This window comes from Aulonocara stuartgranti (genome assembly GCF_965226115.1).
Source record: "Aulonocara stuartgranti genome assembly, chromosome: 5".
NCBI lineage: Eukaryota > Metazoa > Chordata > Actinopteri > Cichliformes > Cichlidae > Aulonocara > Aulonocara stuartgranti.
Genome location: NC_138943.1, coordinates 12,884,352 through 12,902,220, shown reverse-complemented (window position 1 = coordinate 12,902,220; position 17,869 = coordinate 12,884,352). Strand labels below are relative to the sequence as shown.

The following is a 17,869-nucleotide window of genomic DNA, read 5'->3' as shown; positions in this document are numbered from 1 at the left end:
TAGTCTGTCAAATGGAATAAATTCTGTTCCCTCTAATATATGTTCTAAGTATTTAATTCCTTTACAACTCCATTCTGGGAAATTAATCATATTATTGTTTTGTAATATGTCAGGGTTATTCCAGATAGGTGTACGTTTGCATGGGATTAATGAAGACTCCGTTATTTTTAGAAACTCCCACCATGCTGTTAGAGAAAAGCTGATGTTGATACTTTTAAAGCATTCATGTCTTTTGATGTTTGAGCTAATAAATGGTAGGTCTGAAATCTCTAGATCCTTGCATAGTGCCTGTTCAACATCTAGCCAGGGCTCAACTAAGAAGGTATGTTTTAACCATTCTGAGATGAACTGAAGCCTGTTGGCTAAGAAGTATTGGTGAAAATTAGGCAGATCTAATCCTCCTCTATCCTTGGTTCTTTGTAGCGTTTTTAAGCTAATACGCGGGGGTTTATCTTTCCAAAGGAATTTGGAAATATATGAATCCAGAGATCTGAACCAATCTTGTGATGGTTTGTTAGGGATCATCAAAAATAAGTAATTTATTTTTGGCAAGATCATCATTTTTATAGTGGCGACCCTTCCCATGAGTGATATGGGTAAAGATTTCCATCTAGTCAGATCGCCTTCTACTTTCTTTAGAAGTGGGATGTGGTTTAGTTTAGTTAAGTCTGAAAGCTTAGGAGAGACATTAATACCTAAATATTTAATATTTCCGGATTGCAGTGGGGCAGAGGAAGAATTATGGAAGGAGCAGTTAATGGGGAGAACTGTAGATTTTGGCCAGTTGATTGAATAATCTGAAACTCTTGAAAACCAGTTTATTAAAGTAATTACCTCAGAGAGGTTGGTTTGTGTGTTTTGCAGAAAAAGCAACACATCATCCGCATAGAGACTGATTTTATGTTCTATGTTCTTACATTTTATGCCCTTAATTGTTGTAGCCTGTCTAAATGCTGCTGCTAGAGGTTCGATAAAAATTGCAAAAAGTGAAGGGGAGAGTGGGCATCCCTGTCTGGTGCCCCTCAGGAGACAGAAGCTGGAGGATGTCTGGTCATTTGTTCTGATACGAGCCGTTGGGGAATTGTATAATATTCTTATCCAGTTTATGAAAGAGTTTCCAAAACCAAATTTGTGTAAAGTTGCGAATAAAAATTTCCAATTAACTCTGTCAAATGCTTTTTCTGCATCTAGAGATAATATTATGGTTTCGATGTTTTTATCGTATGAGTAGTCTATTAAATTAAGTAATCTACGAGTGTTTGTTGAGGAGTGCCGACCTTTTATGAAACCAGTTTGGTCAGGATGAATTAAGAGGGGGGTCATTTTCTCTAATCTCTTTGAGAGAGCTTTGCAGATTATTTTAAGGTCTACATTTAAAAGAGAAATTGGACGATAGCTTGAGGGAAATAAAGGGTCTTTGCCTGGTTTTAGCAGGAGACTAATGTTGGCAGAATTCATATTTGGTGGTAGTCTGCCCTTTTCCTTGATTTCCTGCAACATGCTGTGGAATACTGGTGCCAAAATTGTCCAGAATTCTTTGTAGAATTCTGCAGGGAAGCCGTCTGGACCTGGAGCCTTATTATTGGGCATACTTATCAGGGCTTCCTGGAGTTCACTTGGCGTCAGTGGCGAATCCAGTTCCATTGCTTGACTGTCTAGTAATTTTGGAAGAGTTACGTTGTCAAGAAACAGATCAATTTCATTTTTAGATGGGTTTATTTGTTAACTAAGAGCAACCCATACATAGATGAGCAGTTTCTTTGAAATTGTATGGCTTCATCATGTCTATCAATAGGATTAAAGAAGACAAAGAAGTGAACTGTGGTAAGTTCTTAGAAATATTTGGATGATGCCAGTTAGCTTAAAGTGTAAAAGATTGGTGCTGTTTTGGTGGAAAATGGTAGCAAAACCAGAGATTGATTTTAGTTTTATTCTGTTTACTGCAATTTATTTAAGTTAACTGCTACTTTGTAGAATTTAAGCACCTACTTTTGCACAGCACATTCATAAACTGCCAAGATCAGTAGGAGGGAACAAGAGCCAGCCCAATTTCAGTTAATCCAAAGATAATTGGAGCAAACACATTTTTGGCAGGAAAAAGAAAAAATCATGAGAAATTAGGGGTCTGAAGGAAATGGAATTAATGTCTGGGGTTGCAAAACTTGAAACTTGAAGACTTGTAAGTTCTAAAGTTTCTGTGTGAAGGGTATTTCAGTGCTCCAGCTACTTTGAGCATTCTGACTATTGTTAGTCGGATGCACAGTGCCCTTGATTATAAAATCAAACACCCTGAAATTTAGTTTTTGGGAAAGTCAAACCCAAAACAGGTTAGTATGATGGCTGATGAGTCACAGCTTATGTTGACACAAAGAAGAATAAATCAAATTAATAAATAAATTGCAGCTGTACAAGATAATGCTACAGCTAGGACTAGCTCTGTTAAATATTAATGGTGCACCACTCCAAACTAAAAAAAATGCTACTTGTTGTGCTTCTGACCTGATGTACTGCCTTTGGCCTTGGACACTGTAGTCTCATTCATTAATGAGGCGTCAGTGGTGTAAAAATACAGATTGTGTGTCTAACCACATTGCAGGTGTAAGGTTCTAGTTGGCTGTCTCTTGAATTAGAAATTAACATTCCCTTAGCAGTAGAAGTAGAAATATACTTAGGGCTTTAAAACTATCGCACAACTAAGATCAGGTTTAGTTCAAGAAGGGATCTGTAAGATGTGACAAGGTTGCTAATCAAAAGTTAGCAGGGGAGGCTTTAGGAAGAAGAGAAAGGTTTACTATTTTCCCAATAGTCAGCATTATGTGAACTGATTAGAATCTTGCACTAATGAGCTGTCAGTCAAGGAAACCACAACACTTAATGTTGTGGTGAAGGTTAATAGTGGGTAAAACCAGCTCTCAATCCTTGACATAACATTTGGCACACACTCTGTTCAAACTAATGTTTGTTCTTAGTTCAATTTTGGATCCATGGTGAAATTGCAAATGAGCACACACAAGTAGTCAGGAATGCTCACAGTGCTTCAAAGGGTGCTGACCATTAAAGGATAGTGGCTCAGTTTAACTCAGGCCGAACTCTGGAAATTTCCAATTGCACCTTGGAATAGAACCTGCTGATACACTCACATACAAATTACACATCATAAACAGACATTCATGAAAGACACAACAAAATGGCTTGATAATAAATGCATAACACACACTGTACGGTTTCATTTCCTTTGTTATCAGAGCCTTTTGTGTAAGAATGTGTGTGTCGGAAATTTGTCCATAGTCTGGCTTCACCAGCAACCTAGTGTAGTAGGTCTGATAGCAGATGATGCTATTGACTTTGTTCATAATCTTTGTGCAAAAGGGCGAGTGTTACCAATAAATCCAAACAGCAGTAGTGCTCTATAGCTATTATTTGAATGAACTGTGTGTCCTAGTTTAAAAGGCTGTTAAATTAAAAGCCACAACAAAGAGAATGTTACTTCTTTATGACTTGTTGCTTGTTGTTCCCACTGCCTTAACATCTATACAACAGCATAAATGATCCATGACAATGAGACTCTTCAATAATTGAATCTTCCTCAAGGACCACATAGGGTTTAGTGGTGAGGCTGCAGATCACAAGCAACTGTATACCACTTCCTTATTAGATGTGTAGAAGAAATACAGATTATATAATAAAAAAGAAAACAAAAAATAGAATATTATCAAATATTCCAGTTTGGTAATATTCCAGTTCTGGAACATATCGGGAACAACTGTGTCTTGTCTCCTCTGTAAAATATGGCGGCATGACACTCGGGCATTACTGCAGAAGGCCCACAACCATAAATGCTGATCTCATGCTGGACAAATGAAAACACGATGATTCATACTTATAAGTGATACTCCAATGGAAAATTATGAATATTTTAATTCCTATAGATCCTCCTAAATCACACTTGTCATTGTGTTGACACTGCCTGCTATTGGGAACAGCTTTAATCACTGCTTAGGCATTCTTCTCCAAGAATGGTCCCAGTGGCTCACAGTATATATTAGTTTTGAGGTCGCTGGTAAGTGAAATGATCCTTTTGTTGTTGGATTATATAAATCAGACTTAACATCTTAAAATTAAACTAGCTGCTAGTTAATTTATTCTGCGGCACACATCCTTACACAAATATGCCAATAAAGACAAACAGATGTTACATTAAATCACTCTGAGCCTCAAATCTAATAATTTTGCGATTTGAAATGAATTTGAAATGCTACTGTTGCTTGACATTGTAGTCTTGCAATGAAATATGATGAGGTGAACCCAGTGATCTCAGACAACTATTGATATAGTGGATAATGTCATAACATTTGGCACATTTCAAATGCAGGTAGATGTTCTTCGTTTGGCAGTACAGTTTGTTCTGGGGCACAGCCACTCATGCTCATTTATGGTGTAGCAAAAGCCGTGATTGGTCAATTCCACTTAAGACACCATTTTTCATTGGGAGCAGAAATTACGCCCTTCCCTCCTTTCACTTTCATTTTATGATAGCATGAAACAAAATAACAGTTTGGCAGTTGTGATGGCATCACTGATGACATCTTCATAAATCAGCGTTGTGATGTCACCAAAGTGACATTATAATGTGCAGCGAGATCCAATAGAGAAGTCTGCCTTGAAAAAAACAGCTATACTTGACCACTCCAGAATTTTGTTTTTTTCTTGGTAATGTCAAGTGAGCAGCAGTGTTTGAGCAGAATCTTAGCAGCATTATGAAATTCTAAAGTGGCTACATTTATTATAGACACACTCCCATTATGAACTATTTGTTCCGTTTTCTGTTAGTACTTAGTAACCTTCTGTGAAACAAATGGAAACCCGAAACTGAGAATTTTTCTCCGGTAAAATCATTTACAATATTGTATAAGGCAGATCTCTCAGGTGCAAGTACTGTAGGTTCATGGGAGCATATGGCCTTGCAATAAAAACTGAAATAATCTTACCCGTATTGCAGGTTAAAATGAGTAAAAATGGCTATTTAAAGTGCCGAGTAAGTCATTGTTGAAATCGAAACAACACTGTGAGTCCAGCCAGTTATCGGGAGAGCTTTTGGTGTGTTTTTCTGTATTGTGGTGATGCTTTCATATAGACCGTACTGTGTAAAAGCAGTTCAACCCAGTGTAAATGGGATGGGGAGACTATGTGAGCATGCACGTGTTAGGATGTGTGTTCCAGTAGGAGTCTCTGTATTTAAACAGATATACTGCAAGCCGGTGGAGTGTGTGTGTGAGTGAGTGTGTGTCTGCGTTTTTGGGCCAGTTCCACTATGTATAAGTTTATGCTTCATCACCAGTTACAATATGTCTTCTGTATGTTTTGTGCACGTGTATGTATTTGTGTTACAGGTCAAGTGCGTGGTCTAAAGTGTTGTTATTGTCCTCTGGGTCATCATTGGCAAGTGGGTTGCGGCTGATGACCAGTTCAAGTCTGTCTCCTGCTTCTGTGATGAGAGGTACGGCCAGACAACAGTCAAAGTCTCTCGTCCTTACATGGTTCACCTAAATACAGTCAAAAAGATTAAGCCAATGGTTACTTTGGTAATTTGCATAACTGTAGACATTTTTAATTTAGCAAACAAAAAAAAAGAGGGGGACGTGAAGATAACTACATGTAAGCATAACAAAATATGATGTAAAGAATTTTTCCAAATGCTGAGGACAGAGTGAGCTTTTTTCTTTCTTCACAACAAAAAACTATATTAGAATTAGGGATGCAATGATGGGCAGTACACTAATTATTATCATCATCATCACCTGCAGGATCCTGTCATAGGGTCTAAGCCCGGCTCTGTCAGCAGGGCCATCAGGTCTGATCATGTTGACATAAACACCTTTTTCCAAGAAACCATCTGACACGCTAAAGCCAAAGTCATCACTCTCTGGGTCCTTTATCACTGTTACCTAGTGACAGAACACAAGGATGTGAGGTTGAGTAATAAAATGTAATTTGCTAGTATCTTGTGCTCCTAATCAAGACAACAGAACAAAAAGACTATTCACATGTCAACCCGTCTGATGAAACTGTCTCAAAATATCTGTTGTGTCACTGCAGGAACAATAAGTTTCTCTGTGGATGGGAATAACACTTGTAACCATGATAACTGCACACAAACATAAAGAAAGCTGCGCAACACATGAAATTTAGACAAAGAAATGTCACTGATAAATTAACATATTCAAATTTATTTAATCAAAGTACAAAAATTTGTCTAAATTAAAAGTTTTGTATGCAAATTAAAACCAAACCAACACCAGATGCTAAAATAAACAGATTTTTAGCCTGAGATCCAGATCCAATTCTAACTGGTTTAAGATCCCAAGCAGAATAAAAATGCTCATTAAACAGGACGACCAGAATAAATGCACACAAACTGACATTTATTACTTTAGGGTGGAATAAACTATTTTGTAAACTGATCCAAATAAATATTTTACCATGTAAACATTTTAACCTGATTGCTTTCTGGGTGTGTATTCGCAGCTGAAAGTTTATTTGTAATACAAGGTCCTAAAGAATAAACGGAAAAAACGATAATGACAATTGTGCTGATAATAGACGTCTTTCTTCAGTGAACTGCCATGTGCCACAAAGCAGGAACCAAAAGCCGAATAAATGGACAAAGCCATATAATATAATGGACAACTGTAAGATAAAGTCTTTATTATTGGTAATGCAATCCAGATTGTTTGCTGTACCTTTTGGATACAAAACCAAAAATGCAGCAGCATTATGACATTCATCTGAAATGTTGTATGATCGATTAACGAGGCACGACTTAAGGCTGTAATAGTTGTTCACTGTGATGTATTTTCTCTCTATGGATAAAACATGTATTTCTCATTCTGGCTCTGAGCTGTACATGTTTCACTTGGCCCTCGTCTCCTCAAATTGTGACTGTAAATTCATGGAAGGCTGAACTACATGTAGTCACTTGCATAACAGTTGCCCAGGGAGGCTGGGTATTTATACTGTATTACATAATACTCTGCACTGTAAAAAAGAACATTTCAAACCTCATAAGAGTAAACTAGAACTCACTATGCATGCTAGCTAGAAAGGGGATATTATTAAAGTTATTAGTAATGACAGTGTTTGACATGTCAAGTCAAAATGTGTACTTTAAAGTTTGGACCAGATACCAATGCTTACAAACTTTAACAGCAATGTCAGCTTGAATGGTTACATTGATATTTTTGGTTGAATTCTAATTATCTACTGCAAGTTTACCTAATATTCTCAATATTTCATCCTAACCCACATCAAAAACATATTTTGTCCAGTTCTCTCTGAACTCACTTTGTGAAGCTCTAGTGGTGTTGGTGACAGAATACCCTGCATCTCTTCTTTGATCCGACGGGACTCCCATGTCCTCTCTGATACTCTCAGTGAGGCCTTTGACTTGGGCTCGTGGTGCAGGAGAGGGGATTGGATATCTTGGTGAATGTGGACCCCTTGTTGTAGGTGCAATTCCTGGTTGAAATGGGCCTCCTCGTGTAGATGGGGGTCTGAGTGGCAAACATATTGCAAGTGTTTTTAACCAACTGTTTAACAAGTAATCCTTCTATACATGGTATAAAATGATACTTTACTATATTTTTCTGTTTAAAATTTGGAAACAACCACCCTTAGTTGTGTCATATCAGTGACTAACCTTGGTGAAGTTGAGCCTCTTCATGAAGGTGGGCTTCCTCGTGAAGATGAGCACCCTGATGGAGGTGTGTTCCTTGGTGGTGCAAGTTGCCTTGATGCAGGAGAGAATTTCGCCGCAATGGGCTCATCCTGCTGTGGGTCAGTATGGGCTCAGATGGAGGCTTGTTGACACCATCTACACCAAGACTGATGGCTGTGCCTGTCATGATGGATGCCTGCAATGAATTGAAACAAGTTGAGTTACCGCTTTGTAACCAACCATTTGGAGACATTGAGTGCTTGCCAATGTGATTGTTTGACAAACATTCATACGTTCAGCACAATTTGTTACTGGTTTAAATACTATTGGTCAGACTGGGCAGCATCACCTCATCCCCCGTCATAATGAACACTGGTGCTCCACAGGGGTGTGTACTGAGGCCTCTCCTGTACTCACTCTACACCTACGACTGCACGGCCACTAGCAACTCCAACATCATTTTGAAGTATGTGGACGACACTACAGTGGTGGGTCTTATCACCAAAGGTGATGAGACGGCTTACAGGGAGGAGGTCAGCGCCTTGACCCACTGGTGCCGAGACAACCATCTCACCCTCAAATACTAAATACTAAACATGCTATACATTAAAATAAACTGCAGATTAAACATGATGTTTACAACCATTAAAATATGAGGGTTCATAAAAACCTGCAACAAAACTGTTGTTAAAACCCTTTGACTCAAGTGCAAATCCACTTCAGTGAGCACTGTATGCTGATTAAGTCCAGTATTCATCTTTGATGCCAATTTTACACTTGAAGTCAAATAGTTGTGAAAAATACTAACTAACCTCTATTTCTCTTAGTAGTTCTGACTGGCCACAGGTCTCCAGGTCCTCCAGAGCTTGACACCAGAAACTGTCTTCTGGATCCAATAGAATGCCATCCGGTTGCTGGCCAATAAATCTGCCACACAAAAACAGACACACAAATAAAACAAGTTTCCACACCCATTTTGCTGGATTTTCTCTGTTGCTGAGTACTACAAAAGGGGAAAACCATGCAAAGCAAGACAAATATATTTAAGCTTTATCTTCATGGAACTGCCTTTTGATCACACGTTGTGTATTGTGCGAAATGTATTTTTCTCTTAAATATTTTATTATTATGATTATAATTATTATAATTATAATATTTATTTATCTAAAGTGCAGAGAATAGTTGGCTACATGAAAATGCAGTGTGCCTGATTTAGCACTGGAACTTTCACTTACAAAAAGACATTAAGGACACAGAATCTGTACACACACTGTCTGTATCTGTCATGGTTAAACCGAACAAAAGTAATCATTTAACCCAGAATGTCCCCAACTAACACGATTAATTCACTTTCATTGTTTTACTGATTTTTGTTTTTTTCCTCGAAAATCCCTTTCTCTCGCTGTACACCCTCAAAAGTGTTATGTAACTTTAACATGCTGACTAGCCTTAGCCTTCTGACTCATCACAGCTTTACACAGAGATACACAAAGACACAGGTACAACATATTCACAGTAGCACTGACTTCATGACTCAATCTCTGCAATGAGGTGTACCCTTCGCCATGAGCTCTTGGTGATGATACTGGCACAGTGAAACAGTGTTAAAGATAAAATCCTTTCTTGCAGAAAATAAGCTCATGCATTTTGAAGATCTATAGTGGTGAAATATATCATACCATTCCACACCATACCATAGCACTTTATTCATAAAACAGCTTTAGAAACATTAGCAGGGCTGACCAAATTGCTGTTCAATAACACCAAACATAAAAGACAAACACGGGCCAAAGGGTAAAAGATACAGAAAACAAAACAGCTTTAGAGTATATAAAAAGTAGATAGAAATCACAGTCAATTTCACACTGTGTCAAAGGATAGGGACTAAAAGTGAAGGACCTGTCTGAGCTGTGATTCCTAATCATTCCACAATATAATAATTAATATAGAACTGACATCACAAATGCAATCACTCCAAGGAGCTTTATATTGTCAGGTAAAAACCCTACAATGAAACAAAGAAAACTCGAGTAATCTGATTATCCCTATGAGCAAGCACTTGGCATCACTGGGAGGAAAAAACCTCTGGCAGAACCAGACTCAGGGAAGCACAGCCATCTGTCATGATCGGTTGGGTATGAGGAGAGGAAGACAGGACAAAAGATAGTGTTGATGAACCATAGAAACTATTATCTATGTCACCTTGAGGTCAAGGTCAGATCACCTTGACCTTGAGGTCAAGGTCACCCCATCATTTCTTTTTACTGCTGAGGGATAAAAAACACACACTCACAAATAAACTGTACAATCAAGTGAGTGCAGACAGCCTACAATGGCCCTTAGTCAATAAGTCAACATTTATATGGATTTTTATGAATAAAAAAGGTGATATCAAAAAAAAAGTGTATGATAAACAAAACAAAAAAAAAAAAGACAGTCACAACGAACAGCTTTGTAGCTAAAACTAAATTCAGACCTACCCTGGTGGTTTGTCCCAGTCATCCTCACTGAAGCCTCCATCACTAAACGGGTAGTTCTTCCGACGTCCAGGAGGAGGCGTGGTACTTCGTTGTTGCTTGGCACTACGCCACTCATGCGGGTGTAGAGCGATACCAGCTGCTTGATGGGTGTATGTACCTACAAGAGGATAGATGAAATGACCAAATACAAGAAAGAGTGCTTTTAATATATTCCTTCTTTTCATTAACATATTTCTTACAGGGTTAAGACATCCTGAAATTTCACTTTCTACACATGCTCAAATGTAGCTTACCCTGGCTCCCATAGCCTGCATCCAGCCCTGAGCCATCCCATGACTCCATAGCAGAGTCAACGCTGGGTATTGTTGTGGAGTAAAGCTCTGATAGCTTGTTGGTTTGTTGGCTGTCTGTCAAATCATCCTCCTCAGGGTCACTGATCTCGTTTTCTGTTGTGTCCTCTATATCTGCCGTCTTCCTGTCTTCTATGTCTTGAAGAAAAAAAAAAGAGGCCAATTTAATTTAAAGGTTAACTCTAATTTTTAACTTGGTAAAATACATATGTGAACCTTTTACTACATGTATATTTTTCAACATTAAATGCTTATAAGAGACAAAATGAAACTTGAACTGGTTAACCTACTGACCTCTTCTCTGCATTTACCTATAAACAGGTTTTAAATCAGATCTATTAGGATATGAGTTGCAAACAGCTAACCTGTTACATACCACTTATACAGTACAAATATTGTATGCATGTTTTAAACAACAGGGTTTCCATATCTTCGCCCCGCAAAAGCTGTATTACTGTATTACTTTCCTATTTTTTTTACCTCCTGCACAGGAACTGAAACCATCTGATTCTGCGCAAGGTTTTTGTTCTATTGACCTGGTGTGCAGATAACGGAAGAACCTTTGTAATGCAAGTAACACCTTATTTATAACTGTGATTACTGAATTTAGCACAGTAACGTGTTACATTACGGCGGTACTGAAAGATGTAATGTGGCAACGGTAACACGTTAGCCAACACTGCGCACAAAAGACAGATTTAAAATGCATGTTACTGTTACTAGTTTTTATACTTACTGTCAAGCTGTTTTTTTATCTTGAGAGTGACCGTCTCTCCAGCCATCTGCAGCAAGTGGATGGCTTCGCTCAGTGGCTTCCCTTTCAGGCTGACACTGTTGATAGCCAAGATCCGATCACCTACATGTATAGCCCCTGTCCTACATAGGTACGAGATACACAAAGGTACAGAAGTAGAAATTTGTATTATTCCCACACAGGAAAAGTAAAAAATGTTAAACCTCATACATATCATTATACAAGAAGATTGTTAATAAGCCTAAAAAGGACTCTAGAGGGGTCTGAATAGCATTAAACCATTAAATATCTATCAAAAAAGTTATTTGTGAAAACATATTTTGACCTCTAGTGCACCATGTTAGTATTTTTAAATAATACCGCAAAATACACTAATATCAGAAATTCTCATTTCCTACAAAATCAAAGATCAATGTACAAAAAAGCAGCTGCTGTCAGGAGTAGTGTCGTGGACGAGAGAAGGAGGACCCAATCGCTGGACTCACAGGCAGGTAGGTGAAGGTGGATGTTTATTGCCGAAGGAGTGAGCAAACAGTACAGAGGGAGGAAATGGCTGGCTGGCTGGCTGGCTGACTGAATGAATGAATGAACAAAGGACTGGCTGGCTAACTGAACATACAGACAACACTAACATCAGACGTACATCAATGACACGACAAGGATCGGATGGAACTGAGGACTTAAATATGGGTGATGAATGATTAGAAACCGGTGAGTACGCAGCTGAACTTAGTCTGACTAATGATACATGGAAATAACTGGAACACAATACGCAGGCGGTATGTTGGCACAGAAAACACAGATGTGAAAATAAACTGAACATGACAAAACAGAAAACACTGGGTCAACGACCCAGGAACCCTGACAGTACCCCCCCCTCCAAAGGCCGGCACCCGACGGCCAAAAGAAAAAAAACCAGAACAGGGCGGGCGGAGGGGGCACAGGACGGAGGGACGGAGTCCACACAGAGCCAGTTCAGGCGGGCGGCCACGCGGCCAGTGGCTGAGCCCATACAGTTCAGGTGGGCGGCCACGCGGCCGGCAGAGACGCTGAAGTCGATCCGGTGGGCGGCAGCGAGGAAGACGGCGGCAGCCACTGAGCCGGTGCGGTGGTCGACCATACCGGCGACGAGGAGAAGGCAGCCAAGGAGCAGCTGCAGAAGGCGGCGCGGGAGCCGGCGGAGACTGAGGAGCAGCTGTAGGGCCAGGCAAAGCAGAGGCCGAGGCTGAGTCTGAGGCCGGACCAGGCGAAGCACAGGCCAAGGCTGAGTCTGAGGCCGGACCAGGCGAAGCAGAAGCCGAAGCTGAGTCTGAGGCCGGACCAGGCGAAGCAGAGGCCGAGGCAGAGTCTGAGGCCGGACCAGGCGAAGCAGAGGCCGAGGCAGAGTCTGAGGACGGACCAGGCGAAGCAGAGGCCGAGGCAGAGTCTGAGGCCGGACCAGGCGTAGTAGAAGCAGAGGCTGGACCAGGCGTAGCAGAAGCAGAGGCTGGACCAGGCGTGGCAGAAGCAGAGGCTGGACCAGGCGTGGCAGAAGCAGAGGCTGGATCAGGCGAGGCAGAAGCAGAGGCTGGACCAGGAGAGGCACAGGCTGAAGCTGGACCAGGCGAAGCAGAAGCAGAGCTAGGTGACAGCGAGGCAGCCGCAGGTGGTGGCTGGACGGGCTCCTCGGGCCCTCCAGCGGAGACGGGAGGCTGGACGGGCCCCTCGGACACTCCAGCGGAGACGGGAGGCTGAACGGGCTCCTCGGGCCCTCCAGCTGACGAGGAAGGTTGCTGGATGGGCTCCTCGGGCCCTCCAGCTGACGAGGCATGAGGCTGGTGCGGTTCTCCTGAACCCCCAGCTGACGAGGAAGGTTGCTGGACGGGCTCCTCGGGCCCTCCCGCTGACGAGGCATGAGGCTGGACGGGCTCCTCGGGCCCTCCAGCTGACGAGGCATGAGGCTGGTGCGGTTCTCGGGCCCTCCAGCTGACGAGGAAGGTTGCTGGACGGGCTCCTCGGGCCCTCCAGCTGACGAGGCATGAGGCCGGACGGGCTCCTCGGGCCCTCCAGCTGATGAGGAAGGTTGCCGGACGGGCTCCTCAGGCCCTCCAGCTGACGAGGAAGGTTGCTGGATGGGCTCCTCGGGCCCTCCAGCTGACGAGGCATGAGGCTGGTGCGGTTCTCCTGAACCCCCAGCTGACGAGGAAGGTTGCTGGACGGGCTCCTCGGGCCCTCCCGCTGACGAGGCATGAGGCTGGACGGGCTCCTCGGGCCCTCCAGCTGACGAGGCATGAGGCTGGTGCGGTTCTCGGGCCCTCCAGCTGACGAGGAAGGTTGCTGGACGGGCTCCTCGGGCCCTCCAGCTGACGAGGCATGAGGCCGGACGGGCTCCTCGGGCCCTCCAGCTGATGAGGAAGGTTGCCGGACGGGCTCCTCGGGCCCTCCAGCTGACGAGGAAGGTTGCCGGACGGGCTCCTCGGGCCCTCCAGCTGACGAGGCATGAGGCTGGACGGGCTCCTCGGGCCCTCCAGCGAAAACGGTCTCAGAACCAGTGGGCACTGGAGCCCCTGGCACACACAGGACAGAACCAGCAGGTGCGGGGACCTCTGGCAGGGAAGCGGCCGGGCCAGCGGGTGCGGAAACCCCTGGCTGAGAGGCAGGGTAGCTCACAGCTGGCTCTGGGTGCTGTGGCTGCAGGTCCGGGAACTGAACAGGATGGTGGACGGGCGACTGGACTACTGACTGGAGGACAGGAGGCGACTGGACTCCTGACTGGAGGACAGGAGGCGACTGGAGTGGAAGCTGAACAGCAGGTGAGGGAACTGACTGGAGTGGAGATGCTAAGGGATGAACAGAGGTAGGCGAGGCTGACGACGGAGCTGAGGTTGGTGTGGCTAATGGTTGAGCTACAGACTGAGCTAGTGACGGAGATAAGGCTACAGCTTGGGCTAGTAAGGCTGGTGCCTGGGCAGGGGCCAGTTCAGCTGATCTAACTAGGGATAGTGCGAGGGCGTGAAAGGCTGGGTCAGGAGGTGGATGAAGTGGTGAGGTAGCAGGTGAACCGGTTAGCTCTTCCAAGCCGCTAGGGAGTTCTGGCTGGGTTCTGGCTGCCCTCAGCCTGGGCGCTGGGACAGGCACGGGAGGTGGCTGGACACCAGTCACCCCCACCCGAGAAACAGGAGCGGGCGTGGAGGTAGACTGGGTCGCAGCTGCCCTCCTCCTGGGAGCTGGCACTGGAGTGGGTGTAGCCTGACTGACGGGAGTGGAGATAACGACCGGGTGTGTGATACTGGCAGGTTTCTCTGGGATCGTTCTGGTCCTCCTGCCTCCACTATTTACAGTCTTTGACTGAACAGTTTTTGGGGGAGCAGAGCAGAAAAATTCGTCCCAGTCTACGTCCTCTTCTAGGAGGGAGACTCCCCATGAATCAGAGATAAGTCTATTAGTTATTTGAGGTGAAGAATCAAATGAGGAGGGTGGAAAACAGTCACTAGAACTCACCACCGGGAGTAGCTGAAAAAAGTCCTTGTTATGGCGGCGTGTGCGCCGCTTTTTCCGGGAAGAGGAAGCGGGTGGGGTACACAGCCGAGCCTCTGGCGCGGGAGCCTCCATTGAGCCGAGGTGGTAGGCGGAGCCGCTGTGCCATGGCGAGGGTGAAGGTCCGGTGAGTAAAACGGCTGGCGGGCGAGCGAGGAGCGGAGCGGCGGGAGAGCGAGCGGCCGAAGCTTGGCCTGTGACGCCCACTCTCCGCGGCGAATGCTCCGGTGCAGGTGAGGCAGCAGGTGAGGGGGGAATGCGGCGTCTCCGAGGCCCGCCCAGAGCCAGGCGAGTCCCCTTGAAGACGTGCTCTCTCTCCGCGAAGAGCCGCTGTTTTCCCCGAAGCCCCTCCGTCCAGCGAAGGAGCGCTGCCTCCTGCCGCTCGAAAAGTTCAGAGTCCGCTGGGTCCACAACGCGTGGTCGTGTCATTCTGTCAGGAGTAGTGTCGTGGACGAGAGAAGGAGGACCCAATCGCTGGACTCACAGGCAGGTAGGTGAAGGTGGATGTTTATTGCCGAAGGAGTGAGCAAACAGTACAGAGGGAGGAAATGGCTGGCTGGCTGGCTGACTGACTGAATGAATGAATGAATGAATGAACAAAGGACTGGCTGGCTAACTGAACATACAGACGACACTAACATCAGACGTACATCAATGACACGACAAGGATCGGATGGAACTGAGGACTTAAATACACGCTGGGTGATGAATGATTAGAAACCGGCGAGTACGCAGCTGAACTTAGTCTGACTAATGATACATGGAAATAACTGGAACACAATACGCAGGCGGTATGCTGGCACAGAAAACACAGATGTGAAAATAAACCGAACATGACAAAACAGAAAACACTGGGTCAACGACCCAGGAACCCTGACAGCTGCAGTGTTTACAAGTATTATTGCTACTGGTTTATTTTTGATTACAATTTTTTCCAACTAATACAGATTTTTGCCAATTCTGATTTTCTAAAAAAAGTTAACTGACAGCATGTACAAACAAAAATCAATCTTATCAGGACACACACCCATATTTGCTTTTCCAGTTATCTCTATAATTTTCCTCATAACTGCTTTGCTAATATTGAGGCAAGACACTTGTCCTGTGTTAGCTTCTTTAACATGTCCATATTCAACTGGGTGAAGATGATTTAAGTGTCTGACTAGATTTGTTGTTACAATTTTTTTGTGTGTGTGTTTTCCCCCCTGTGGTTTTCTTTGGAGAACCTTTGTGTCTTCACTCACAGCGAAGAGATTCCATGCTAACGACATGTTAGCATATGGCTATAAGTGTGGCCGTGATTTTTTGCCTGTGGTATTGTGGAAAGTGTGTGAAATGGATTAGTTTTAAATTGGACATATATGAGGCTGACATGTGAATCTCAGTATGACACAATTATAATCTAACAGAGGGCAGGCGACTGGATAGTGTCACTGGGGCTGCACCACAGTGGTATTGCTCATGGCTACATTCATATTTTAGGAAGGCTTTCTGACCTGTATTTTATTATTTTATACTTAGATAAGAGCAAGCAATTAAAGCTAGAGAAAAAGAAAAACAAATTTGTATTTACCTTGGCTCCATGTTTTTCAAACTACTGTAGGGCACACGATTGGATAGAAAAAAATATATAACAATGGTCTGCAGTGATACAGTGTTACTACAGTGATACAGAGTTTCTATAGATAAGATCTTACTCTTTTATGTTCATACAAAACTAAGATAAGATAAAGTAAGGGAAAACTAAGATAAACCGCCATATGACTGGACTAAGGTCAGAACAAGGTGAAAAGAATAACACTGCCTCCCTTGAATATCATTAAAACTTTCACTTTCTTGTAAAGCCCTATAAGAAAGGAAAAACTGTCTTTTATATTCCAACCTAATTTGAGGAAGATATTCATTTTGAGGTCTCACACACAGGCTTATGAAAGCATATACTAAACATATATGTTAAACACTTTTTGAGAAAGCCTAGCATAACAAATAAGTTTTTTTAAGGATATAGGGATGGTGTTCTTGTGCCCATACTAAGCACTCCTTCAAAGTTGATGTCAAAGAGCTTGATTTTGGTTTTATCTTACCAAATAACCTTCTCCCAAGTCTTCTCTGAATCATTTAGATTCAGATTTAGGTTCACTGGTAAATGTAAGATGGGCCTATACATGTGCCTTTTTGCTGCAGTCCATTACAGCATAGCGTGTTACCAAATGTCTTCTTGGTGACTGTGGTCCCAACTGCCTTTAGGTCATTAACAAGCTCCTCCCATGTAGTTTTGGGCTGATCCACCACTTTTCTCATGATCATCTGCCCAATTTGATGTAAGATCTTGCATGGAGCTCCAGACCAAAGGTGACTTATGTTTATTTTATATTTCTTACATTTCAGAATTGGTACACAACTCACTTTTGCCCAAGTTGCAACAAGGCAGAGCCAAACCCAACCCAATCATAACCTAGGCTTATCACTAACTCTGATTTCTGATAAGGATGAGCTTAAATCCTGGAGAACAACACCTATCCTTGCCAACCTCACCAGTGGACGGATCCATCTGTGAGCCTGTGTGTCCTTGATGGTATTCCTTGGCTATCTATTGACTTAATGAACAAATGTTTTTATCAGCATTTTGCTATAATCTATAACCTGGCATCCCCATTCATCTTAGGAATACATTTTATAATCACAGGTCTATTAACCCTGCATAAATCAGAAAAGCCATGCACTTAGCTGTGATTTGAGTTCTTGAACCTTTCAGATCTTTTGCAAAGGGCCTTCGTGTAACTATATATACAGTATATACAGATTACAACAGCCTCAAGTGGCTAATGTTCCATCCTGGCAGGCTAGTCGGCTAATGGGATATCAGCCGACTAGCCTGCTGGTCTTTGTGACTCCAAAAGTTTCCTCCTTGTTCCCACAGATTTTTTTTGCCAGAGTGCAACATCACTGGTAGCTTATATTGCCATACTATGCCTCCAGTTTTACTGACAGATCGTGCACATATTAAACAAATGCAGTTAGATGACCCAGTCACTGCCCAGCTGTCCAGAAATCT

The 17,869-nt window shown here is 43.1% G+C and overlaps 2 protein-coding genes across 4 annotated transcripts in view; one reads left to right on the top strand and one right to left on the bottom strand.

Annotated features, from left to right (window-relative positions):
• LOC309707366 (uncharacterized protein) overlaps positions 1 to 17,869 on the top strand; it is a gene marked incomplete at its 3' end in the record, with an annotated part of 455,076 nt that overhangs the window by 175,583 nt on the left and 261,624 nt on the right. The gene's annotated exons all lie outside the window — the stretch shown is intronic.
• The window catches only part of grip2b (glutamate receptor interacting protein 2b), a 170,115-nt gene continuing 153,966 nt past the window's right edge, over positions 1,721 to 17,869 (bottom strand). For all 3 annotated transcript variants that reach the window (XM_082534418.1, XM_082534417.1, XM_082534419.1), the window contains exons 18-25: positions 11,281 to 11,420; positions 10,488 to 10,682; positions 10,195 to 10,351; positions 8,527 to 8,641; positions 7,697 to 7,910; positions 7,342 to 7,550; positions 5,799 to 5,945; positions 1,721 to 5,543 (exon numbers count right to left, since the gene is read on the bottom strand). In XM_082534418.1, the coding sequence (XP_082390544.1) occupies positions 5,385 to 5,543; positions 5,799 to 5,945; positions 7,342 to 7,550; positions 7,697 to 7,910; positions 8,527 to 8,641; positions 10,195 to 10,351; positions 10,488 to 10,682; positions 11,281 to 11,420 (1,336 nt within the window). In that variant the 3' untranslated portion in view covers positions 1,721 to 5,384. The remainder of the gene's footprint in view (positions 5,544 to 5,798; positions 5,946 to 7,341; positions 7,551 to 7,696; positions 7,911 to 8,526; positions 8,642 to 10,194; positions 10,352 to 10,487; positions 10,683 to 11,280; positions 11,421 to 17,869) is intronic.